Source organism: Equus asinus, chromosome 6 (genome assembly GCF_041296235.1).
Source record: "Equus asinus isolate D_3611 breed Donkey chromosome 6, EquAss-T2T_v2, whole genome shotgun sequence".
In the NCBI taxonomy this organism is placed as follows: Eukaryota; Metazoa; Chordata; class Mammalia; order Perissodactyla; family Equidae; genus Equus; species Equus asinus.
Window position 1 is genome coordinate 83,335,012 of NC_091795.1, and position 25,661 is coordinate 83,360,672.

At 53.9% G+C, this 25,661-nt stretch overlaps 1 protein-coding gene across 5 annotated transcripts in view; it reads right to left on the reverse strand.

Moving 5' to 3' along the window:
- Window positions 1-25,661, reverse strand: part of KLHL29 (kelch like family member 29) — a 311,448-nt gene that overhangs the window by 139,079 nt on the left and 146,708 nt on the right. For 4 of the 5 annotated variants that reach the window (XM_014866428.3, XM_070512537.1, XM_070512535.1 and 1 more), the window contains one exon: window positions 3,128-3,457. In XM_014866428.3, the coding sequence (XP_014721914.2) occupies window positions 3,128-3,412 (285 nt within the window). In that variant the 5' untranslated portion in view covers window positions 3,413-3,457. Of the gene's footprint in view, window positions 1-3,127; window positions 3,461-25,661 lie in introns of all 5 variants that reach the window. The other variant, XM_014866429.3, reaches the window with a different exon arrangement.

Consider the following 25,661-nt stretch of genomic DNA (forward strand, 5'->3'; position numbering starts at 1 on the left):
GTTCCCAAGAGCCACCTTCTTGGGGACCTTTTCCTGAGTCCTCAGGGGAGGCCCTGGCCCACACATGGCCTAGACCCTTCACCGAGGAAGCCAGGCCAATACGTCCAAGCAGCCTTTACCACACTCTGGGGAGGCAAGAACACACAGCTCTGTTCCTGGCCTCTATGTAGCTCCCTCCTGCCCACCTCCCGGCGGGGTCGGGGCTTGGCTCTGTCCACACTTGGGCTTTGCCAGGAGGCAAGGGCCCCATGGCTGCAGAAAGCTGTGTAATCCCTTCCCTCAACCATCTGCTTAGTAGGTGGTGCTGACTCAGTTTCCGTTTTGGGTCCACTAGATGCCCTCTTCCCTCCGGCCCCTCTTGCTGCCATGTCATGTCGTGCCTCCATGTCACAAGGCCAACTTGAGCCCCAACCACTCAGAAACACAATTTCCTTTTCCCCCCTGCTCTTGTTTTTTATCTGAAGACTGATCTTTTTCTCTTGTTGAGGCTAGAAACGATCACTTTTCCTTACAGGGGCATGGCCTTGTCCCATAGACCTCACCTGGGTGACGGTGACAGTGGTGAGGACCTATATAGCACCTATATAGGACCTACCGTGTGCCAGGTTCAGCTCTGCTTTCAGCACTTGCCATGTGTTTTAACTCACACAATCCTCACAACAATGCTGGCAGGCAGTTACTACCACCTTTTCCCATTTTACAGAAGTGAGGCCCAGAGAGATTAGGTAACTTGTCCAGGATTGCTCAGGAAGCAAGAGAGAGAGAGGAATTCAAATCCAGGCAGTCTGGTTCCATGTCTGTCTTTATCTGCTCCACTAAGCTGCCTCTGCCAATAACCTCAATGAGAGACACATTCTTGGGTCATTGGGTCACTCTGTCCAGGCCACAGATTTGTTATATCCCAGGCTGTGAGCTCCCTGAGGGCCTGAGCCAGCCCTTGGCTGCTCAGTAAAGACACAGCTTGTTGACTGGGGAAACCACAGAAGCCTCAGTTCGGGCCTGCCTGTCAACTGATGTGGTACTGGCATGGGGTTAGACAGACAGGCTGTGGGATAGGTGTCTAGGGGGCAGCCACTAGGCCAAGACGGCAGAAAGGCACCACGGCCCAAATTCAGTGACAGACTCCTGGGCAGAAGCTGCTGCAGCTGCATGTCCGTCCCCCCCTCCCCCCGCCCCTCGCCACACCCCGTTGTCCCAAGCACACTGAAGATTCCAGGGTGTAATCAGGCACCTGTGTTTTCTTGGACAAGCCCCTGCAGGTATGAAACTGGACTGGAGATGGTTACAGAGGGGAGCTGTGCCAAGGAGCTGACTGTCCTCATAGGCATGAACTTTCGGCGGCCCCTCTGCCTCCCAGCCACCCAGCGCAGTCCTTGCCCAGCTGTTGTTTTCCGTCTGAGCCTGGGTTCCTTCCCTCCCATGTACTGTGGTTTGGGGCCTGGCTAGTAAGGGATGGTGAATATGGAGCTTCCTGGGAGCAAAGCAGGAGCTGTGTGGGCAGGGCAGCCCCAAGGAGGAGCCCTCACCTCCCAGTCTCCTCTGGCAGTCCCCGCCTGGCAGAGCCCAAACCCCTGCCCAGAGGCACAGCCCAACAGCCTCCCTAAAAAGGCTTCTATCACCGAGGGGGAGGAAACCATCAGGTGGGCTCCCAGGTCCAGTTTCTGTCTCCCACCTGGAGCCCCCAGCAGTCAGCTCCAGAAGCTGCCATTCTCCAGATGGCCAACAGCTGGGCTTGCCAAGTTCCTGCCAGATGTGGCCAGCGGGGCAGCCTGCTGGCTCCACTGGGCAGAGGTCACTGCATCGGAGCAGTCCTGGGGGCTGGCGCCCAAGGGAGGAATGTGTGTGGCTGGTCTGGGGGTGTCATGCCAGAATAATCCGCGGTCTCCCCTCCCCCGTCCAGCATTCCTTCCCTCCCCACCTCAGTGGGGCGGTGTTTTCATAACAGGAAAATGAAATCAATAAGGCACTGCAGCAAGATGTCAGTGGGCTCCGAGCTGGCCTCCAATCGCTCCATTGTCTCGGCCTCGTGGGCTGCCCGGCAGCGCTCCGTCATTAACGGGAAGCAGGGCTGAAAGGGGGTTTTGAAAATCATGGAGACAAAGGCGTGGCACACCTGGAGTGCAGCTTTCCAACGCCACAGCCACCTCACAATGGCCTGGGCCGGGGCTCCCCGCCTTGAACTTCTCCGGCAACTTTTATGAAAGCAGGAAAGAAAAGGCCAGCCGTGCGCGCCCCGCCGCCCCGCGAGGCTCTGGGAGGCGGCTTGGAACGGCTGGCAGCGGCGACGGCGTCTGCAGAGCCCCTGACCAGCGAAGGGGCCAGGATGGCGCAGAATAGGCTTCCCTCGAGGGCTCCGGCTGCCCATGGGGCTCTGAGCAGAATGAGGGGCACCAACTCAGGCAGGAGCCAGGAAAGAGCCTGGGGACATTTTCATTTCCGCATCTTGGCAACGCAGGCTGGTCTCTGCTGTGGTTCAGGAGGCTGGAGCCGCTCCCTCCAGAAGGGAGGGATTGAGGGGGAGCTAACGCTCCGGGGTGACTGCTGGGCGCCAGGCCTAGGTCCCCAAGGACGGTCCAACCCCGGGTCAGCTCTCTCAGCACCCTCAACTCTAAGGTGGGGATGACAAAGTACTGATCTTACAGGGTTGTCTTAGGCTTGGAGGGGACACTGGATGCGGGAACTCTCAGCACATGGTTAATAAGCAGAACCCTCATGACCATTTATTTATGACCGACTTATTGCTGGTCAGCATCTTCCTGCAAACCCAAATCACTGGTGCCCCAGGGGGAGCTTGCATGGTCTAAATTCACCTATTTAGGGAACCTGTGTGGCCAACTGGGACTCTCACTGTTATTCCAACCATTTAATAGCATTTAATCAACACAGCAGAGGACGATGAGTGGCCTCAGCACCTGCTTGTCTTCCTTCATGTTAGTCACAGAGACTTTATGGAAAATAAAACCATGTTAACTTTAACTCAAACACTTGCCCAGACCAGCTCCAGGGGCGCCACGACTCCAGAGAATGCAGCATTCTGCACATAGACTGTAAGCCTGCAGAGCTGGCCTGGCCTGCAGGGGAAGCCCCCTCTGCCCGGCTTCTGCTTGGAGAGGATGCTAGGTCTTACCTTGGTGGTGACGGCGGAGGCAGAGCTGGCCACGAGGCTGGTGATGGCCTCGCCGCTGCCGGTAGTGCAGGGAACGGGGGCCGTGGCGGGCGTGGGCAGCCGGGAGGGCACCACAGGCAGTGGCAGGAGGCCGGGCCGGGCGCTGAGGCTGCTGGCTGTGCCGCCACCAGCCCCGGCGGTGGCACTGCAGATGCTGGTGGTCCCATGCGTCCCGTTGGCACTCCACTCGCGGCGGTCCCAGCCCACCCGGTAATCTCTTTCAAAGCGGCTGTGGTGCCGGGACATCTCGGTGGGCCGCGGCTGCTCCTCACAGGGAAACAGAGGCCGGACCTGCTGGCACAGAGAGGAGAGGAGGGCGATTTAGACAAACAGCAGCCCTGCTAGGATGGGAGGAGGGCAGCAACAACCGTCAGCATCTATTAAGCACCTTCTCTGTGTGCAGTAAAGGGCTTTCAAACGATAGCTCATTTCACACTCACAGCAAGCCCCCAAAGCATGGCTCATTAGCCCCACGTCACAGACGAGGAGTAACTGATTTGTCCAGGATCACGTGGCAAAAGTGTAGTAGACAGGATTTGAACCCAGTTGGTTTAAATTAATGTTTTTTGTCCTGCAGCATCCACTGCCCTAATGACACGGATGTGCACATTTTAATTATGGTTGACATTTTATCCCACCAGCCCCACTGTGAAAACAAGATCTTGTGGACTCCACAGGCCACGTTCTCCTCAACCCTATGATGGGGTGATAGCAGCCACATCTGTACATTCACTTTATGGTGGACAAGGCACTTTACAGAAGTCTCATTTGATCCTTACAATAGCCCGTGAGTTGGGAGGGCATGGGTCATCCCCAATTTATGGTCCAGGGAGCTTATTGAGAATAAGTGATTCCTTCCGGGTCAGAGAACCAGAAAGTGAGAAAGCGGCCAGGATCTCCAGCCCTCAGACCATAGCTCAATGTAGGACTCAAGTCTGAAAAGGTGTTGAGCTTCCAGAAGTTAGGAGTGTCCTTCATGGACCCATGATTCAACTGCTGCCACCAGAGACCCCCATGTTCCCTGGCCTCCGTTAACCAGACCACCTCCCACTCGACTTTCCTGAATATCCGAACATGAGGCCCTCAGTGTTGTCATGGAGACCTAGTCACACCACAATGCTCTGAAGGGCCTTCTGCATCATCAACGATTGCATTTTGCTCAGCATTACGATGACTTGTCTGGCTCCCCGCCCAGCTGGGCCCCATGTCACCCTCAGTCAGAAAGGATGTAAAGATACAGGAGAGGTTGTCTCAGTTGGAGAGGCCACAGTGAGGCCGAGGCCGAGGCAGTGGGGAGAGTGGATGGCAGTCCCAGGGCACAGACAGGCGGGTTAGGGTAGAGATCTGCCCCGCACATCACATCCCCAGCCCTGGCCACAGCTCAGGCATGCCTTGGTTGTCTTTGACCCTTTTCCATTCTCCAACCACTTCCCGTCTGAGGTGTGAGCTCCTGGAGGGCAGGGATGGCTCCTGGCTCATTTTCCTAGCCCACTAGTCTAGCTCAGGCCCTGTGGGGGCTCTGAAATTGCTGGCTAGTGGATGGATAAGCCATTTTAGTTTTAAAATTTCTATCAAGTCCGACCCTACCTGGTTTTTGCACATGCGCACCTGGTTTCCAGTTTCTAATGCCAGAGAGCCAGAGCCTGGGCCCAACCCCAGCAACGTGTTTCCCATATCCTACTTGTGGGGTTGGCCTTCCTCTGGCCAACCTCCCGCAGCACTGTCCCCTCTGCTAGGCCTATGGAGCAGACCTGAGCCCAACCTGCAGCCTGGGCCAAGCCTGCAGGCCCACCTGAAGCAGAGCTGACCGTAAGTTCAGTTGGATGGTGGGTCCACTATTTATTTCACCGTTATGCTTCAGAGCTTACACAATGCCACAAAAATTATTTTTTTTAATCTATTTAATACTACAAAATAAAAAAATAAAAATAAATTCCCCCTTTGATCATCCCTCACAAACATCCCACCGAGGTTCTTGAGAGAGCTGTCTAAACTTAGCTCTCGTCACTTCCTCCTTCTGCTCATGCTTCGACCTGGTCCCGTGTGGCTTTCCCTCCAGCCACTCCTTGGGAGCCGTTCTCACCGAGTCAAGAATGATCTGCTTGTTCAATCCAATGGGACATTTACACCCTCGTCTTTCTTGACTTCCCTCACATTTGGCGTGGTTGGTCTCTCTTTCCCTTTCTGGAAACCTCTTCTCTGTGGTTTCTGTGACAGCGTCCTAGTTTTTCGCCTCCCTTTCTGCTACTCCTTCTTAGTCTTCTTTGCAGGCTCCTCTTTCTTGGCTCTTCCTTGAGGGGCCAAGTTCCTCCCTCTTCTTTTCTCACCCTACACACTCTCCCTGGATGATCTCATTCAGCCATCACCTCTTTACTGGTGACCCCCAAGGCTGCATTTCCAGCTCCCTACTTCTCCTAAGCACCGCAGTCCCCCATCCTCCTGCCTGCAGGACCTGTACTTGCTGTTCCACAGGCACCGAAAGACCATTTGCCTGTTACCACACTGTCCTTTTGCCTACTCATTCTCAGGAACTCCCTCTCTCAGGGAAAGCCACCCCCGTCTCCCCATCTCTATGCCCACATTCGACAGCAAGGTCTTTGATTCTAAGCCCCAGTTGTTTCTCAGATCTTCCTCCCTCTCCATCTGCATGTCCACCGCTCCAATTCATCATCTCCCACGTAGACGACCTCAGCTGGTGTTCTGGCCCCCGATCTCGCCTTTCTTATCCATTCTCCACCTACTGCCCTCACGACTGTTTTGAAGCACAAATCTGATCTTTACGATAATTTACTCTCCTGCTGTAAATCCTATCCTTCAGAATACAGTCCAGACTCCTTAGGGCGTCCCAGAAGACCCTCGAGGATCTGGCCTGGCACTTTTCTAGCATCACTATTCACTCTTTCCACCCAGAGGCGATGCCCGGCCATTCCAAATGCCTTAGAGTTTCTGAAGGCATCACGCCCTCTCTCAGCTTGGGGTCCAAGCCCATGCTGCTCCCTTCTTGGGAATGGCTTCCCACACCTCACCCCGGCTAAGTTCTGTGTGTCTGTTATGTCCTAGTTCAGGCACTGACTCCTCTCAGAGGTCGCATTGGTTCACCCCCTCCAGGTTTGGCGAGACACCTCCTCTGTCCCTCTTAACACCTGGGACCCACCACCACCCCAGCATCAATGGTTGCTGTATACTTGCTACCTTGAGAACAGGCTCTGGGCTAGATGTCTGCGTAACCCCAGCACCTAGCACAGTGTCCGCCACAGAAGGGTGTTTGGTACACGTTTGCTGAATGAATAAATAAATGTTTACTTCTTCTTAATTTCTGAATGTTTCCAGAAGGGACAAACACATTTGTGTGAAGGGAGAACCTCAGACACAAAAACCTTAGTCTTCCAACCGGAAATTCCATGGAGGCACTGGAGTCAAGAAATGCCCTCCCTTCCCAGTAAGTCAGACCTGGAGCTTCCAAGGCCGGCTCTGAAAGAGAGTCTCTGTATGTCCAGGGTCAGCTGGACCCTGAAGCTTAGACTCTTGTCTCCCAGGATTCACCTGCCAAGGCAGAGATTTTGCTAATTATCAGGGCCGCAGGGGTCACTGCTTCCTTGGATTGGATCCTAAGTGCGGCAGAGATGATGTTACAAGTTTGCCACACTGCACCCTCTCTCTGACCACCCAGAAAGACCTCTACCATCTCCCTTGCAGTCAGGTTGGGATCATGCATCTGAATTTAGGCCGATAGGATGAGAGGGGAGGCAGATAGAATGAGTGGGGAGGCAGATAGAATCAGTGGGGAGGTGATGAAGACCATTTTCAGAACTGGCCCTTTAAAAAACGTCTTATATGACATTCCCTTCACCTGCTGTGGCAACCCTGGAGGCCGCATCTCCGAGCTGGGGCAGCTATCCGATGGAAGAAGGTTGTTCCAGCAGCCTTGGACTTGGCATCACCAGGATATACATCTTTATCATGTTCGGGCGCTGAGGTTGGCAGTTTATTTGTTACCTAAGTCTAGCCTAGCCTGACTGATACTCTACATCAGCCGCTACATTCCTAGAGAACAATGCAACCTCACATCGTGTTGAGGAAATCAGCTCCTTCCAGCTGGTGAGGATGGAGATGAGGAGGGCGGTGTCCAGGTGACCAGCAACCATGCACTCCTGAGAGTGCCAGTGGTGGCAGAGCGTGCTTGGCATCAGGTCAAGGGGCCTCCTTAGCCCCAGAGAAACCTCTGATGCCAATAAAACCTCTCAGCTCGCTGCCTTGGGGACCACCTGCTGGACCACACTGTGCCTCCATCTTACTCACAGTCCCGGTCCGGAAGAAATGGCGCCCCAGCAGCCAGCACGTCCCACCATCCCCGCCCCGCTGCTCATCTCTTCAGGTCTCCTTAAAACGCCGGAGAGGAGCTGCAGACTCAGGCAGCTGGAGGCCCCACAATCTGGTTTCAGCATCATTAAGCGTATTCAAAACAAAGGTCAACTACTTGTGTGCCAAGTTTGGGTTAGACTTCGTCCCTCAATTTAACTCCCCCTTTCAAACACAATGAAAGAAATGTGTCGCACAGTTTACCCTGGGTGAGACGGCGGAGTGCCAGCTCCAGAGGTGGCAACTTAAGTCTTTCCTGCTGGGCTGGAGCCAGTGTGTCAGGAAGCTCCGGCGTGCCCACATGTGTGCCCGGGGTGGCTGTGGGGGAGGCAGCAAGAAGTGCTCGTGGGGGCGGGAGGAGGCCACAAATGAATGAGGTGTCTCAGAGGAGACGGGTCAAACAATTACAGAAAAAACACATAAGAATGCTTCCTCATCAAGGTGGCACCTTCTCCTGGCAGACTGCCTGTGAACTGACGGAGACTGGCAAGCAGCCCTCACCACGAGGGAGGGAGGGAGGGCATGTGGGCCGCAGCCGTCCCTCTGAATGTGGGGGACTGTTTATGGGGAAACCAGGGCTTGCACCTGGGTGGGGTTAGCGTGTTGCCAGCACTTTTTAAATCACATGCACATGTGTGAAGAAAACACCCTAGGGTCTAGAAAATCTTACAATCGTGGGTGGAGGCAGGTCACGCCAAGGCCCGGGGAAGAGACGTTTTGGTGCAGGGCCCGGGTTAAATCTGAAAAGTCTCCCAGCGGCGGGCGTTTTATGTGTGAAACTTGGCTCTGGCCTCTGGGATGCTGTGTGGCAAAGCTGTTTCTCCACCACAAGGGCTGTGCTTTGCACCATGCCAGGGATGTGGCTGGCAGAGAGGACGGAAGGGGGCTGGGCCCTTCCCTGGGGAGGGCAGAACCCCATTTTTGCTTGCCTGCAGTCTCACACTTGCACAGAACCTCCCAGTTCATAAACTGCATGCGCCTCCAGACCTCACACGATGGCCCCATGTGCAGACATCTGGGTTTCCACTTTCAGAGCCAGGCCCAGATGCAGAGAGGCTGGAGACCGGGCCCAGCACACCACTAAGGAAGCCGGTCCCGCCTTCTGCTTCCTGGTTCCCTCCTCTTTGCACACAGCTCTCCTTCCCTGGGAGCAGTGGGAAGAGCTCCTTACAGAGGCAGAGCAAACGTGAAGAATGGGGGTGAACACACCACTCTGGATGCTCCTGGTGAGCCAAAGTGCTTCTGTGAAGGTGCAGCCATTGGTCCTGCTGCCTGCCCTGCCCCCCAGCCTCCCCGTTTAGAGCCACACATGCCGGTGCCTCAGTGCACACCCACAAACCTAAGGATCGAGTCCCCCGGCATCCCAGAAATGAAGCAATGCCACACTGACCAGCTCTGGGGGAAAATCACAACCATCAAGCCCAACTCAGCCTCATGTGAGATGGGCCCTCAGAAGCGTTGTAGAGGCCACCCTGAGTATCCTCATGGCAACCCCGTTTCCCCGTGGATAGGTCTTTCTTTCCAGGGCTCCTCTCTGGGAGACAGAGAAGGGTAAACTGCTGCTGCTTCCCTCACTCCTGAGGACGAGGTGCAGGCTCCCATGATGCTCACCTGCTCACCAGCAAGTGTGCTCCCCTGGGTGGGGCCTGTCCCGGGGCCTCTACACATGAGCTTTCCCCTTGGGTTCCTCTCTCAGCAGGAGTGATTGGAAGTCGGCTTCCCTGCCTGCTGGCCACTGGGGCCCAGTCCGCCATCTGGCCAGCATCCCTAGAGCAGAGGGCCAGCAGGAATGAAGGAGGGACCACCTGGCCCCCAGGCTCTTCTGGTTTCCTTGGAGGAGACAGCTGGGTTGCTAACTAGATACAAATTGAATGACAAAAGTGCCTCAGCCCCTGACTTCCCAACCTTCACCCTCGGGCCCGTCCCTAGGACCCTGCCCTCCCGGCCTCTCTCCATTCTCTCCGCTCCTGATGCCCAGATAGGAGACATGCTGGGGCCTCCGTTCTGCACCCTGACTTCCTGTCCTCAGAGTTGCTACAGCCTCTCAGAAGGAGCAGTCCCCTGCTTAGACCCTGTCTGGAATCTGACCCAAAGTGTTAGGTGCGGCTCGTTTCGTTTCTACATTTTCTATAATGGGTTAGGTTATATCTATAATGCTAGAAGTTAATGTGAATGAAAATACTTATATCCTCTACTTTGGAGGCATATGAGAAATAGTCTGGTTCTATTGAGTAATCTCTGCATCCTTCCCTGCCAGGAACATGGGCTCCATCCCAGTCAGTGCCTGGTGTAAGGCCCAGTTCAGGCTCTGAAAACGCCCCCAGACCTGGACCCTTTCCTGCTCAATGCTCTGGTCAGATCCAGAAACCCCGGCAGGCCCAGGTGTTCAGGTACCTCTCTGGCCCCGTTGCTCAAGCTGCCACTGAGTTGCTGGGTTTTGGGGCCTCTCTGCATAGTGGCCCACACTCCCTGCCCTGTTTGATGGGCTGACTGCCAGAGTCTAAGGGAAGGGCCTGTCCCCTCTGCTCTCAACGACCACTCCAGGGCTCAGACCCGAGCCCCTGGGCAGTGGACAGAGAGCTGGTAGGGAGTCAAGAGGGCTGAGTTTGAATCCCAGCACCACCCCTTACTAGCTCTGGGAACTTTGGGCTGATTACTCCTCTGGAAAGCAGGGATGGACAGGCAGGTCCTACCTGCCCCAGGACCATGAGAGGATCAAAGGATGAATCCCGCGAGCCCTCTGCACACAGTGAAGGGCCCCGTCACTGGGTGATGATCAGATCCTAGAGTCGCCGGGCAGAGAAGGACAGGCCAATAGGAACGGGCAGGTCTCTGGGATGAGGACAAAGGAGACTGTCAGCTATGAAGCTGCCTGTGGTCTCGTGTCTGAAACACACAGCCAAGGACTCCCTGAGACCCCCTGTGCCAGGTGGACCAGACCATGAAGGGTGCTCTGTCCCCCAGGGCCGCTGAAGTGAAGGGGAGGAAGGCCATCCTCAGTCCAACCCCCACGACCCAGGGATCTCACAGCAGGAACCCCAGGGCCTGCCTTGTCAGATGGGCTTCTCCCTGTAGCTCAGGGTTCTGTGGGGCCCAGCCTCAGGCTTATGAAAGGCCTGGAGGAGAGGAACCAGCTGACACCAGGCTCAGCCCTGGTGTGCGGGCCGTGTCTCTGTAAATCGGGTCTCCTGGACACTCGCTGGATACCAGATCAGCAGCCCTGCCGCACAGATTCGCCTCAATGTGAATAATTCATGAGTGCGAATAATTGAGTTTCTCCTGTCACAGTCATTTGTGTTGTCCACGTGGGGCTGGGGCACGGGGGGCCACTGTCCAGGAGCCCTCGGCACTGGCCTCTGAGAGTCCCACGCTCACGTCCCAGCATGCTGTGCACACCCCACACACAGCAGGACGGCGGCTCTGTGTCTGGGGACATGCTCGGTGCGCTATGGAGGCCGGTTGCCGCCCACACATATTGACTTGCCTCGTGTGCACACGCTGTACCTAGGATCACAGGTGGCTAACGATCCTTCCCTCCTTCTTATCATTAAGGCACATGGAGGAGTGGGTGCTGGCTGTGAGGGCCCTGCAGGCGTGATTAATCCATGGGAAGGTGGGGGAGCCACGCTGCCTGCAGACGGGGAGCTGAGGAATGAGCTGTGGCCCCGACCAGCCCTGATACGAAAATGTGTGATGGCCTCATTTGGGGGAGACGTGCTGCCAAGTCGGTTGGAACAGTCTGGGCCCATCTTTCTTATTTTCGTTTCCCTCTCTGCATCTTTTATCCTTTCTTCTGGAGCAAAATAATAAACAGCAGCCAGAACACCATCTTGGCAAATGCAACAAAGGAATTCTCTGAGCACTTCTGGAGAAGCCAGCTTGGCCATGACTTGGTGCAAATGCAGCAGGAACAGGGGAGGCCCTTGGAAATGCCTGGGGCTTCCTGGGCTGCTCCAGCTCCCATTGACCCCCATCCCTGCCGAGCCCCTGCTAACTCAGAAGACTTGCTTCTGGCTGAGGCTGGGGGGCAGACCTGCTCCAGCCCCCTCCTGCAGGAGGCCTTCCTTCTCTGACTAGCCTTCCCTACTTGGAGCTCACAGAGGCAGGCCTGTGAGCCAGCGCTGGACTGGCGCCTTCCACCCCCAACGTGAGTGCTGCTCCTGCAAGGGTGCGCTCCTGCAGACAGGACCCCTCTCTCCTGCTCTTTCCTCCGTGGCTGACTGGACACTGGGGCAGGGCTTAGGAAATGCTCCCAGATCAAAGTGGCGAGCCTTTTCCAGCTTGGAACACACGGTAGGGTGGGGACTCCGGAAGCAAGAGAGCTGCCTAGAGGGAAAAATGCAAGGAGGCTGCCCCCTCGGGCTCATCCAGCACTTGCACAGCCCTGAAAGTGAGGCATCCTTGGATTTTGCCTCATCCACCTTACCCCAGTCCTGGCCCTGCTCCTAAGGATGAGGTATTCCTCAGGAGGGGCGGGTGCTCTGCACCTCCCAGCAGATATGAAATGTGCGGGTAGTAGGGGCCACGTGTAGGTGCCAGCCCGGCCCAAGGTCTCTTTTCAAATGCTCTGGATCAATCAGCTCAGAAGCCAAGGAAGCTCTGGAACATTACAGACTAACGCCAGCCTTTCCCTGTTTCCTCTGTGAGTTGAGTGACCTAAGATGTGAACTTATTGTTAGTTCCCTTCCTTAAAACACCACGACCTAGTGAGCTGAACAGTCATTGTTGTCACATATCATCTCTGCTCTAAAGGGCCTTTCCCTTCCACCTCACCTGGCCCAGCCACACGAGGGCCCACCGTCCTTGTGTGAACACCCTCCCTCCCAGCCATCACTGGTCACTCACTCAGCAGGGCAAGTATGGAGACTGCTCAGCCCAGGTGCCAGGCTGCAGTGGCTCACCCCAGCCCTGCTGCTTAGCTGCTGGTGGGTTCCACGAATACCTGCTGCAGCGCCAGGGTCTGGACCCAACCAAGCAGTCTGCACCAGGCCCTCCAGTCTGTGGGAAGAGGGGAAGCAGGGATGTGACAACTCTGATTGGAAGCCAGAGCAGTGACCTTTGCTCGCTGCTTCCATTCCCCAGGTGGAATCAATCTGTAACAGAGGGCTTTAGCGTGCCATCTTTATTTTTAAAAGAAGACAGGGAATCTGCTTTCTCCAGCGCCAGCTGAACCTGCGTGTATTTCCCAGGTCTTAGCCCATCCGAAGCTTTGGGGGAGACACAACCCAGCAGACCCCAGAGCAGTGGATGGACTGGCCTCCCGGGAGTGCAGGGAGGGAGCCCCTGCAGTAAAGGTCCAGCAGTGGTCACAGCAGCAACTGTATGGCCTCCTAGGGTCACAGTCCGACCCTTCACAAAGTTCTTTGAAAGCCACCACATCATTTGCTTCTCACAACATCCCAATGGTGCAGGCAGGATGTGTTGACATTTGCTGTTACAAGTGAGGAAAATGAAGAGAAGAGGATGAGGATGAGGGCTGGGATAGTGGCCGAAGCGCCTCCTATCTGAAGTGCAGCCCTGGCTCTGGAGCATCTGCATCACGCGAAGCCTTGTTAGAAATGCAGATTCTCAGGCCCAGCCCCAGACCTACGGAGACAGAACCTGCCCCTTTCACAAGATCCCTGGGGGTGGGGGGACTCCCATGCAGCTTGGAGCCCGAGACACACCAGCCTAACTTCCCCCCATTAGCAAGATGAGAGTCGGCCCTAGGACTGAGGCATCCTGATGCTCAGGCAGTGCTCACCCCTGCACCGTGGTCCTTGGATGGCCCTGGGGGGCAGAGAACATTTTGGGGAAAAGCCATATTCCATAATTACAGGGCTTAATACATGACCTAAAAAGACAAATGTTTCAAAATGCTTTTCTGATGATAGGTTTCGGGAAAAATGCCACTGATTCCTTTTCCGGGCACAATTTCTCGCTCAAAAAGCAATCTCCCTGCCTTGGGAAGGTGGTATCCAGCGCCCGTTTTAGATGAACAATATTAAAAGAACAAGCCTCCCATTTGCTTCCCATGTGCACCTTTGCTTTGAGAAACTCTGGCTGTGGGTTTTGATGTGGTGATTTTTTTTCACGAAGGCACACATGATTCAGAGACTTTTCTCATGGGACTAATTGACGAGGCATTTGTGCTATTGCGACTGGTGTAAATCATTATAATGGTGATAATGAAAAATAAAAAAGATATTGGAAATGACAGTTGGCAACATAACATCAGCATAAACTGAGGGAAGAGGGGAGGCGTGTGTAAATTAGGGGCTCGTAAACACCAGGATCAATGAGGCAGCTATGGCGGGCGGGTATGGTTTGATAGCTTAGAGGAGAATTAACCAGAGTTATCATTACGAGCGACCATCTTTGCTCCCTCTGACTTCTTGTTCTTGGTGGCTCAGCGGAGAATGGAAACACTGAAATCCGGAACCTGCTTTCCCACGGTCCTGCAAACACACGATTGCAGTATTGGGAGCCAGACTTTGCAGTGAGCTCACTTCTCCAAGCGGGCTCCTGCTCCCTTGCAAACCGCCTCTTGGGCATGCCTGATTATTCCGAATCTTGCAGAATTGACTAATTCAATGAGATCTCTCTTCAGAGCAAATGGTGTTCATCAGTGACCCAAGCTGATGAATGAATCCTACTCGGTGCCTGGAGCCAGACCCAGCAGCAAGAGTTGCAAAGAAGAAAGACGGATGTGGGCTCTCTATTTGGCTGCCAAAAATCCTCTTGCAATTTGCTTTCTTCTAGACAAGAGTCTATTCAAAAGTCTATTTGGAAACATTAGGGAACTGCCGTCACATGGCCCGCAGATCATAGTGCCCGTGACAGGATATTATCTTCCTTGGGAGAGACTCAACCGCTCTTTTATTTCACCGAGTAAGTAGTGTCTGGGCTGATGGCTGCAAAATTGCTCTGAGGGCTGGGGACATTAAAATCCCCTTCCAGAGCGAATGCGGAACCGACAGCCGCTTCAGCACGCAGGATTTGTGGAACCTCCACCAGCATTGATGCCAGCACGCTGCTTTCTTGTCTCCATCTCTGGTGGGACCTGGAGGGTTCCTGTTTATCTGGACTCCTTCCCCGGGAAAACCTGAAGAAGCCGACTCCCTCTTCTGGGGTTACACTTCCACGAGTCAGGACTCCGTGTCCCCTTTTCCCTCCTAAGCAGACCCCGAGGTATGTTCTGCCCTTTCCTCGTTGAATCACATCGAATTCACTGACTACCTCTTTCCCCCTTATGCCCGGCTCTGTGCGAGATCCTGAAAGCAGACTCCTGCCTTCAGGGAAAGCGGGACTGCTCAGGAGGAGAGGGCACCGTGAGAAAAGAGGAAAGCATGAGCAGGCCAGGGCTCCGGGGAGGGAGCGGCCAGCGAGGCTGGAGCAGGCAGGGTAGGTCAGGGTGGCCCTGGAGCCCGGGCAGCTCAGCTTCAGGGGGCAGCACTCCTTTCAGAGAACTGACGGTACTTATCTAGGATACTGTGAGAGTGGCCACGTGGGTGATGACGTACACGCCGCGTGGCCAAGGATGGAAGCCCCAGCTTTGTCTGCTGTGCATTGACCTGTGAGCTCACCCAGACGTGGCCTGTAACACACCTCTCCCCAGCAGAGGGGCCACCAAAAAGGCCTTTGCTTTGGCTTTGGGGACCCAAGGCCCACACTGCTCATTGGGGCTTCCTCCGGGATGAGCAGGGGAGGAGAGGAGTGATTTGGGCCACTTGGGAGAGACTGTTGTCCCCTGGTCCTGGCCACTGACCCCTTGTTTGAGTCACTCTCCTGTTGACCTCTCTACTGAGGCCAGGCTTGGCTCAGTCCTCGGAGCCTACACAGCTTTCCTTTTGGGAGCTGCAGCCCCAACTTGATGTACCTCCTTCCGATTTTCACTGTCTTTATTTTGTGCCCATGTTTTTAATTTAATTTAATTAAAAAAACCCAAAACACAAAACCACCCAGACCAGAGGGCAGCCTGTTGCGAGCCTGCGTGTTTTATCACCACCCAAGCATGCAAACGAGGCAGCCCTGTCGACGAGTTCACGTCTCCAGTGCAGGGCTGGCTGTTTGAACAGCTTGTGTGCAGTAATTGAAACATAGATTTTTGTTGCCTTTCTGTTTATTTTTAGATTAACCAAGCAGGGCTACTTGGCTTCCAGGCTGCTGCTCCCACCCCCGTCAGGCAGCCTGGGACCGCTGGCCCCATGCCCACTAGCAGCAAGGACTACCTTGTTCCCTCTGGGGTCCCCCGTGTCTTGGGTTTGTCCTGTGCCTAACTCTGGGTTTGACCGTCACTGTGACCTTCAGGGCCCAAGACAGCAAAGCTACTGAACCCGCCGGCTGTTGGAACTCCCAGGTCCCTGAAGACTGCCCCATCCCCACCGTGCTGGACTTTCACAGAAGTTTTGGGTCAGCCACTCTCTTTGACAATAGTGGTAACGGAGGCACAGAGCATTAGGGCAGAGACAGAACTAGATTTCAGACTGGCCATTCCCAGGGCCAGGGGCTCCGGCAAAGGAAGGGCCTTATGGCCCGGAGAAGATTCTCTCGGGTCGGTTTTCTATCTGGGCCACTTAAAAAATTATGGTGGCATTAACCTGGACTGGTGAGTTATGCTACAATGATAAACAGCCCCAATCTCAGGGGCTTAAACTGCAGCATGTGCTTTTCATTCATGCCACATGCTCACCGCTGGTCAGCGGGTGCCCTGCTCCAGGTCATCCCTCCCCAAGCCCCATGCCGAGAGAGCGAGCCTCAGCTGGGCTCTGCTGGCCACTGTGGCAAAGGGAAAGTGGGTTTGGGGAATCACACACTGGCTCTTAAAGCTTTTTCTTGGAAGGGACATGCATTCTTCCCGCTCTCATGTCACTGTCCACAGCAAGCCCCGTGGCCACATCTAACTTTATGTGAGAGGGGAAATGCAACCCTATCATGTGCCCAGGAGGGGAAATGGTTTTGGGCAAGACAGGGAAGGAAGGGTGTGCATGTGTGCGTGTGCGTGTTTACAGAGTACCTGGGCCGGGCGGAGTTCTCCTCCTCTGAACCCTGCAGCATCCCTGAATCCCTCCATCCCAGCATCCACGACATTCGCTTGACAGTCTCTGATTTTTGTCTTTCTATCCCACGAAGCTGGCAGCCTCCTGAAGGCAGATCTTGCCTCCTTCTCATCTCATGGTCCTGGGGCCTACCCCAGGCGGGGCAGTGGGCAGGAGCTCCACTGATGTTTACTGAGCTCAACTCTCTGGAGGGCGGGGTGTGAGCCAGAAGGACGTAACCAGCACAAAGGTCCTCAGACCTCTTTCTTCTCCGGTGAAGTATCTCCACCTCTGCATCGCACAGGCCTTACTCTGTGCCACTGCTTCCTGGAAGCCTTCCCGGACCACCCAGACAGCAGGAATAGCTGCTCTGGCTTCCTCTGGCACCCAGCACTGCTCCCTTCTCATGATAGATCCTACAAAATGGGAGTCGTGTAACGGGTTTGTTAAACAGGCTGAACTCAGTGGGATATCAGCAGCAAACAGATTTCTTTCTCCCACTTCTTCCCTTCAAACCTACTCTGTCAGACCTAAAACAGCGTTTTTTTTCTTTTTTTTTTTTTGCTTCTTTTGGGTACCACTTCTATCATTATTACTGCCACTGCTACTACTTCCACCATCGAGAAGTGACCCTCCCTGAGCGTTTAACGTGTGTCTGGCATCATGTGAGGGCTGTCCTTGCATCAGCTCTTTTAATCCTCAGAACAAACCCTATGAGGGTGGTACTTTTATTAAACCAAAGCACGAAGAAGTTTAAGTAACTTACTAGTTTAAGCAACCCATGTGGCTACACAGCTAGTAATTGGGAAAGTCAGCTCTAAAAACAGTCTCGTCCTTGGCTTCCCTGTAGCCGCGTCCAATCTTTCCCTGGAACTTTGATCTCCCATCTGATTCAAAGCTCCTCCCTCGCCCCAGTTCCCACTGACCGGGCTCAGAATCCTGCAATTGGGCGGGAGGCATGGTGACACTCTCCAGGTCCCTGCGTCCTTCCCACTCACTAACTGCTGCTTCTGGCTTTCCCGGAGTGGCCGAGAGGACAAGGGCAAGGTGTGAGCGGAGCACTGCACAACTTCGGCTGCGGCCTCTGAGAGGCGCAGACTCGGGACTGGCTCCTCTGCCTGTGGGCACTGTTGTGGGCTCTTCCTCAGAGCTGCCGGAATGTCTGGCTGTGCCAAGGGTGCTCCCCACAGAGCTCTGATGGCTCACGCCCTGGCAGGCTGTCCTCTCGGCTGGGCTCTTCCAAGATGCCTCAAATCTGGCTCCCTTGTGCAGTGTCCACTCTGGAAGCATGATCATGACATAACCTCGACCGACCACGGTCAAGGTCATTTCTGGTCCTGCAGAGTCAGGCAGAGTCTCAGTGACCCAAGCTCCAGGGAACACAGGTCACATCCTTCTGAGAGTCAGTCTCAGGATGGCACCAGGTCCCACGGAAGGTTGGCTTGAGTTGATGGTGGGTGGGGGCACCTTCCCAGGAGGGGAGGAAAAAGCCTCAGCACTCCTTCCTAGGACAGCTCTTTTCTCAGGAATGGCATTCCCTGTAGTCATCACAAGACTTTCCTAACTTATGGCCTGGGGGAGGGAGGGAGAGGTTCCTGGGGCTACCTAGCTCCTCTTTTTAATGTGGGAGTACTGAACACCTCTCATGGTCAGCCTTGGGCCTCATCCAAGACTCCAAGATAACAGGAACAGTCTAATTTAGCATCCTGCTGTAGGTGATTCAACCCTTCTCCAGCTTAGTTCTCACCTCCTCCAGGAAGCCTTCCTGATGACGTCACATTATTCTGCTGCCTTACCCTTTGGCCCCGTTCCCTTCTAGCCCTTGCTTTGCGGGATCCCATACTAAGCTCTGAAACACACAGCACTAACCACTCCCCATCAGTTGCCTGGGTAGAAACTCTACTTACACCTAATAGTCACATTCTTTGCCTACACTCACATTTCACACAGTCACATAGCCACAGTCACAAAGACACCAGCTGCACAGAGCTCAGTTCCAGGGACTACTGAGGGCAAGGGAGTGGGCACCCTGAGGACAATTGGGGATGACAGGGTCAGGGCCACTGAATGGGTGCTGGAGAGCTGTCTGCAGGCCGGATCTCAGCTGCAGCAGCCCCAGGAGAGGGAGTGAGACGACCATCTGTGCTTGGCTCAGCCCACCTCAGGCTGCAGGCACAAGCAGTCCATTCACAGAGGGCTGGTCTGCAGCAGGCACCCACAGCAGAGCTGACACCCTCTGTCTGGGGTGCAACAAAAGAGGCTGCAGGCGTCTGGGCTTGGGTGGGGAGGGAGGGAGGGAAGCCCTCCCTGAGGCTGGGGGACTCTGGTGTCAGATACTAGCCTGATACCATCAGGATGGACTTCTGGGGCCAGAATAAAAGGAGCTCAGTATCACTCACGCCAGCGAAGAGGACTGGCCTGGCACCCACTCCCTGGCCGCTGAGGAAACGACCTGCCCCCAGGAGCAGCATGCAGGGCATGCTCATCGCAGCCTCCAGGGCCCCCCACCTCTAGGAAGTGCCGGGGGACTGGTCCTGAAGTCAGAGGCAGAGAGGCCAACGCCCCCTTTGCTTGCATGGGCACGAGGTGATGGCCGCACCATGCTCCACACTGCTGAGCTTTGGCTCGCATCAGCCCCATGACCTGGGGACCTCTCTCTGTTGTGCTGAGCCTTCCTCACCCAGCTGCAAGGAGACAGTGAGGAGAGGCAAGGAGCATTTATTGAGCACCTGCAGGATGCCTGTCACTCTGAAAGTCATGTAAGCTGTGTGAGTCATAGCACTGCCTCCATTATATCGAGGGGGAAACTGAGGCTCAGAGGTGAGGTGCTTGCTCAAGGCCACAAAGGGAGGACATGGTGGTGCCAGGAGGAAGGCTCTTGCATCTGGCTTTGTGGCTGTGCTCCTTCCACATCCCATCCGGGCCTCACAGCAGGACTCACACTCTCTGAGCCCCGAGCCCCGCAGATCCTTGCCTCAAACTCATAACACTTCTTACAGGTCCAGCCCCCTTGACTGACAGCTGTGAGTTACCTCCTGACTTCAGCCACTCCTCCTCGTCTCCATCCTGTCCACCAGGGTCTGAGCCTCTGTCATCTCTCACCTGAGTCTCTGCTGGAGCCTCCTAACTCGTCTCCCTCCTTCCTTCTTGCCTTCATTCAGTGTATTCTCGATGCAGTAGTCAGAGTGACTCTGATAAAACGCAAGTCAGATCACCCACTCTTCTGCTCAAGTCCCTGCAATGGCTCCCATCTCACCCTGAGAAAAAGCCAAACCGTCACAAGCTTCATGAGGCCCTGGGGCCCACTCCCCTCTCTTGCTTTATCTCCCCCTCAACAACTCTGCTCTAGCACACTGACCTCCTTGCAGCAATTCCAGCACCTTAGGCCCCCTCCTACCTCAGGACCTTTGCACGTGTTGCTCCCTCTGCCTCCCCACTCTACCCCAGTTACCCACATGGTTAGTGCTCTCATTTCCTTCAGATCTCTTCTTAAATGTTACCTTCTTAGTGAGACTTTCTCTGACCATCCTATTTTAAAATGGCAAGCTCACTCTTTATTTGTTGGTAGTTCTTATTGCCTCCTTTTAGATTACATAATTTACTTAGATTTCTCTATCTCCCCCACACTGGAATCTAAGTTCTAGGAAGGTAGCACTTTATAAATATAGATTCATTTAATCTACGTAAAAATCAGCTATTACGATGGCTTTCTCCATTTTCCAGATGAGGAAACTGAGGCACAGAAAAGTGAAACGACTTGCCCAAAGTCACCCAGCTAGGAAGTGGCAGAACCAGGATTCAAACCCAGGCAGTGCGGCTCTCTGCCACCATGCTCTCCCACTGCCAGTTCTGTTCGCTGCTGTATCTTGGCTCAGACAGTGCCTGGCCCTGAGTAGGCGCTCAGTAAATACATAAAGAATGAATGAATGAATGAATGAATGCTGCAGGCCCACGTCAGTGTGGTTCCTGTGCTGTCTTCTCCCCCACAGACGGAGAGATCCTAGATCGAGGACTCCTGCTGCCCCCTCTATGCTGCCCACCTGCCAGGCTGCCCATACTTGATGGGGGCAATGTATGTGAAAGGAATGAATCTGCCCGCAGTCTTAAAGTGCTTCCTTCTGCCCGTGGCCACAGGGAAGGGACAGTTCAGGCTAGTCGGACAAAACACCTCCCTCGGAACTGTACTCAAGACCCACATGTGGCACAGCCAGGTTCCCACCCTTCTCTCTCTGTCCAGTACCCCCACAGAGCGCTGGAGAGTCTGCTGGGGCACGACATCACGAGTGTGGGGTGGGCTCCTACAGACCCAAGCATCTTGCTCCCAAGGTACCAGCCCAGGAGCACTCAGAGGGCACAGCCAGCCTCCCCAGGAGCAGACGCAGCCACAGCACGATTCCTTCGAAAAAATTACTCAGACAGCCATTTATTAAAACACAACTTCTCCCGAGGAGGCCTTTGGGCAGTGGAAATACCAAATAGCTTTGGAGCTCCAGCCGTCCCTGAACCGAGGCAGCCGGCTGCTGGGGACGGCCTGCCTTCAACTCTGCTGCTCCTTCCCCATCGGGAAGGTCTAAGGACGTGTTACACCACCAGGAAACAGGGAGACAAGCAGCTTCATTGGGGAGGGACATCCATTTAATTTCCTGCCTTGGTCTGCTATTTGTATAAACCTCAAGGGAATAAGTGGTAGGAGAAGGAGAAGAAAAATGACAATATCTACTGTCCACGGGCCAGCACTGTGCTTGGAGAATGCTGCATTTTACATTCAACCCTCACGGGCAGCCTGGGGAGGGCCACTTTATTCCTGTCTCTGCGGCAGAGGCCACTGGTGCTCCCCACATCTGTGTCCCTCTCTCTTGGGGACCACAGAGGGACAACGCTTCCCAGCCCTGCTTGATTCTAGCTGGGGCCGTGTGACTAGTTCTCGCCAGTGTGTGCAAAATGTGTGTGTAAGTGATTTGCATCCCCCAGGCCTGCATGGCTATGAGCAGGGCCACCTTCTTTACTCTTTCTCTTTCCTGGTTCACTGCAGGGGAGGACGAGGCCCAGATGTCAGAGACACCATGGAACGAGCCTCGGTTCCTGTTGGGTCACAGAGCAGAGCTCATTCCTGCACTGTGACCCCAGAAAGAAATAAGCTTCTACTGGATGAAGCCACCACGATTTTGGGGGTTGTTTGTTTCAACAGCTGGCCTGCCCTGACTAATGTTCTTAACTTCACAGAGGAGGAAACAGAGACCCAGAGAGTCGGAAATGACTTGCCCGAGGTCACTGAGTGACTGGATCCCGTCAAGCAGGAGCTGTGTGAGTGTTAACTAGACCTGGTTCCTCCTCTCAGGTGTCCCAGGTGGGAGGCTTAGGGAGCTGTTCTGAGCCCATCTTCCAGGTTCAACCCCAAACCCGAGGCTGAATCCCTGAGGATCCAGGCAGATGGTCCCAACCCTGCCTCCACCCTGGTGAGAGACTGCAGGAAGGACAGGGGCTGGATGCTGGCTTGCCGGGGACTGTTTTTCTGTAAAGGCCCAACAAGCCCTGTGGACGGCATGAGCTTTGTAGAAAAGGTCAAGTCCAGAAAGCGGGAGACAGAGCAAGTCCCCAAACAGCCAAACCCTGAGAGTGGCCGCCCCACCAGAGGGCAGTGCCATACGGAAACAGTACAGAGATCAGATCTGCAGAGGGGTCAGCACCTCCCCCGACGGACCTAGTGACAGCCAGCGGGCTGAACCCTCTGCAGACGGCCCCTCTGGTCTGCAGGAGCGCCCCTGGGTGAGCAAGCTTCCAGACAGGCTGTTCTACTGAGGCTCAAATAGGTCCTCTGGACGCTTAGCGGATTTTTGTTACTTGATGAACGTGTGCCCAGAAAAAGATGCGGTAGAAGAAAGATGGAAAAGGACTAACTTACCGGGGAGGAAATATGATTGCCAGATTCTAAGAGCCTATTTTAAACAAGAGATTAAAAGGATGGAAATGAAAACAGAACAAAACAAAACACCACACCCCCTGGTTTCCTGAGGATCCCTTCAGGCTCGTTAACGCTGCTTCCCATGGCCTCCGGATGAAGACACTGACGACAACAACACACAGCCCCCGCCCACCATTCCAGGAGTGCTAATTACTTCCCAGGATTAATTCTTCAGTTTACTAGACAGTTCCAGCAGCCCAGCCACCGCGGCCACTGCCAGAAACAAGAGCTTCTGGAAGGAAGACACACCTACTATTTCCCGGGAGCTGCACTTTGGGCCAAAACCCACACATCCTCTTGCACAAGAAGAAGGCACCAGCTCTGCGGCTGTCTGCTGGGAGCACCAATTATGTGGATTTTTTGGCTTGGACTTTTTTTTAAAAAACATGTTTTCAATTGAGAGGGGCTTGAGTAAGAATGGTGAACTTGCTGTGTCTGGGACCAGGAATCCGGGGAGAGTTGTGCCTCAGACACCCAGAATAACTCCACTTGGCTGGTCAGCCTGCCCTCCTGTCCCTCTGAAACAGAGACGCACAGAGGTGCTGCCAGACTGACAGCCCACCAGCCAGCCCTGGCCGGCACTCAGCACTGTCCCAGCGGCTGCGAGGGGAGGGCTGCCCTCAGGAGTCCACAGTCTGGCAGGGCTGGGCCAATGCTCAAGGGGATTTAGACCATCGGACAGCAAGTGGCGCTTCTACTGAGCGTGAGTGCGAGCTCCTTGATTCTGGGGCCTGGTTCTCTCCTCTTGTCTTCCCCACAGCACCCCACGGTGTTAGCAAGGCCCGTCATACCCATCCTTCTGTACACCCATTCATCCCTCTACTCATCCACCCACTGACTTATTTATCCACCCATTAATGCATCAACTATTTGTTGAGCATCTGTTCAGGTCCTTTGCCAGGCACGCGGAAGCTTGCTATCAAATGAAAAAGGTGAGAAAAGTTCTGAGCAGAATTCAGTAGTGAGATCTGTGTTGTCTGTCTGATATCCATTCCCCCTTCCTCTGATAACAGAATTGTTCTTTCCCACGTGCAGCCAGTAGGTATGGTTCGGGTGTGCTGACCCACCACTGGGGTGAGCACATGACCAGGCCACGCAAATCAGTGTGTTCCCTTCCCCTGGTCACAATGACTGATTCAAGGTTCATGGCACAAACAGACCCAAATCCCTTAGATCTGATCTATGAACTCAGAAAACAAGGGTCTCTTTTCCCTCGGGATCATGAACAGGATGGATGTTGTAAGCTGGAACTGTTCCTGGTCATGGGGAGAAAGCAACCTGCAGAACAGAGGATGAAGCCAGCCACAGAGAGAAGCAGAGATGAGAGCCAGACAAGAGTTCTGACATCCTGTGAACCCCGGGGTCTAGTTGTGGCAGAAGCTGTTGCTGAACCTTTCAGTTTGAAGAGCTAACACATACTCATTTTTGCTTAAATTAGCTTGAGTTGGGTGCCTGTCTGCTGCAATCAGAAGAGTTCTAATAGGTTCTAATACACCATCGGAAGCAGTTCTGTGCTGCTTAAGAGGAGGAGGTTTGCGAGGTAAGGAAACTTCTTTGTGACTCTGGGAAACAGGGAGGATTCAGAGAGAGGGAGAAGGAAAGAAAGATGTTCAAGATGAAAGAGCAGTGTGGACCAGCACTGCCCAACAGAAATTTTTGCAATGATGGATTGTTCTATAATCTGTGCTATAGTAGCCACCGGCCACATGTGGCTTTGAGTACTTGAAAATTGGCTAATAAAATGGAGGAAATGAATTTTTAATTTTATTTAATTTAAATGGTACATCTGGCTAGTGGCTACTGCATTGGGCGCAGGTGCAGACCAAGGCTCCTGGGGAGAAGGTGGGAGGAAGAGGGAGAATTTCTGAGCAACAGGGCCAGATGGACAACTGGAAACAAGGAGATCTTTAGGGGCACTGATGCAGAGAGCCCAGCGGAGGCTTGATGAGGGTCGGAGCTGTGGCAGAGGAGACAGGGATGAGCCAGAAATGAGAAGTTACAAGGGAGTAGACCCGGGAGCCAGTCACGGAGCTAGGGTACTGGGAGATCATTCTCCGCAGGGAGGGAGGCAGAAGGGGACACAGGCTTGCAAGGGGAGTGGAGGATTTTGTTTTTGGATCTGTGGACTCTGAGGTTGGAGGACATCAGGATGAAGGTGGTTTCATAGGACGTTGGAGGCTGGAGACACAAGTTTTTGGAGTCATGGGGTTAGGGAGTAATTGGTCAAACTACAAAACGGTAAAACGTATAGCAAGGCTAGAATTGTAGAGAACACTCCCATAAGAGGTTGGAAAAAGAGACAATAAGGAAAAGAGACACATCAAGTAACCAGAAGGAGGTCGCATAAGGACAGCACAGCATCATTCAAGTCGGCTGGGATTATGAGTGACAGTCTCATTTTTCTCACATGCAGACGTATTTTTGAGATAACCAAAATTGATTCCTCTAAATGTCCAATCTTAAACAAGAACAAAACATTTTCGCCATTTGAAAGACAAAATCACCTGAAATACACTTCGTACTTCCCACTATGCTTAGCAGAATTTAGCATAACAGAGACATCAGGCTGTTACACAGCATGAAGCTTAGACCGAAGGAGCCCTGTAGGACCCGGTGTCCCCGCCCTGACTGGCCCCAGGCTGCAGGGTCTCCTAAGCGTGCACATCCAATTCTAGAGTTTTCCAGTTGCCTCACCTGTAATAGCTTCTAGCAAACGTTTCTTGCTTCTGTTATCTTTCCAGCCCCTCTCCACTTCTTGCAAGGAGTTTGCAAAATTTGCTTAATTTAGGATCCAGGTAATCAATCTTATAGTCAATTTGTATTTTTTTTTTTAAAGAACAATTCTGAATTAAAGCCCGAGGGACTGATGATGAAGAAAGAAAAAAGATCTGGGGTACACACACTTGGTGATGTCTATTTGTTTTGTCAGCTCCTCGGAGCTGCTTTCTGGTCTTTTCTCAGTCTAGGCTCTGAAGAGGAGAGATTTCCAGATAAGACAGAATTGGTGGAAAAAGTAGAGGCCTTGACAATCTTGCCACCGAGGACCTCTTATTCTGAAAGAGATCAGAGGCACACATTGTCACATCGTCACACTTGTGGAGGAGAGACACTGTACACCAGAGTTAGTCAAGCTGCAGCCCAGGCAACTCAGAGTGAC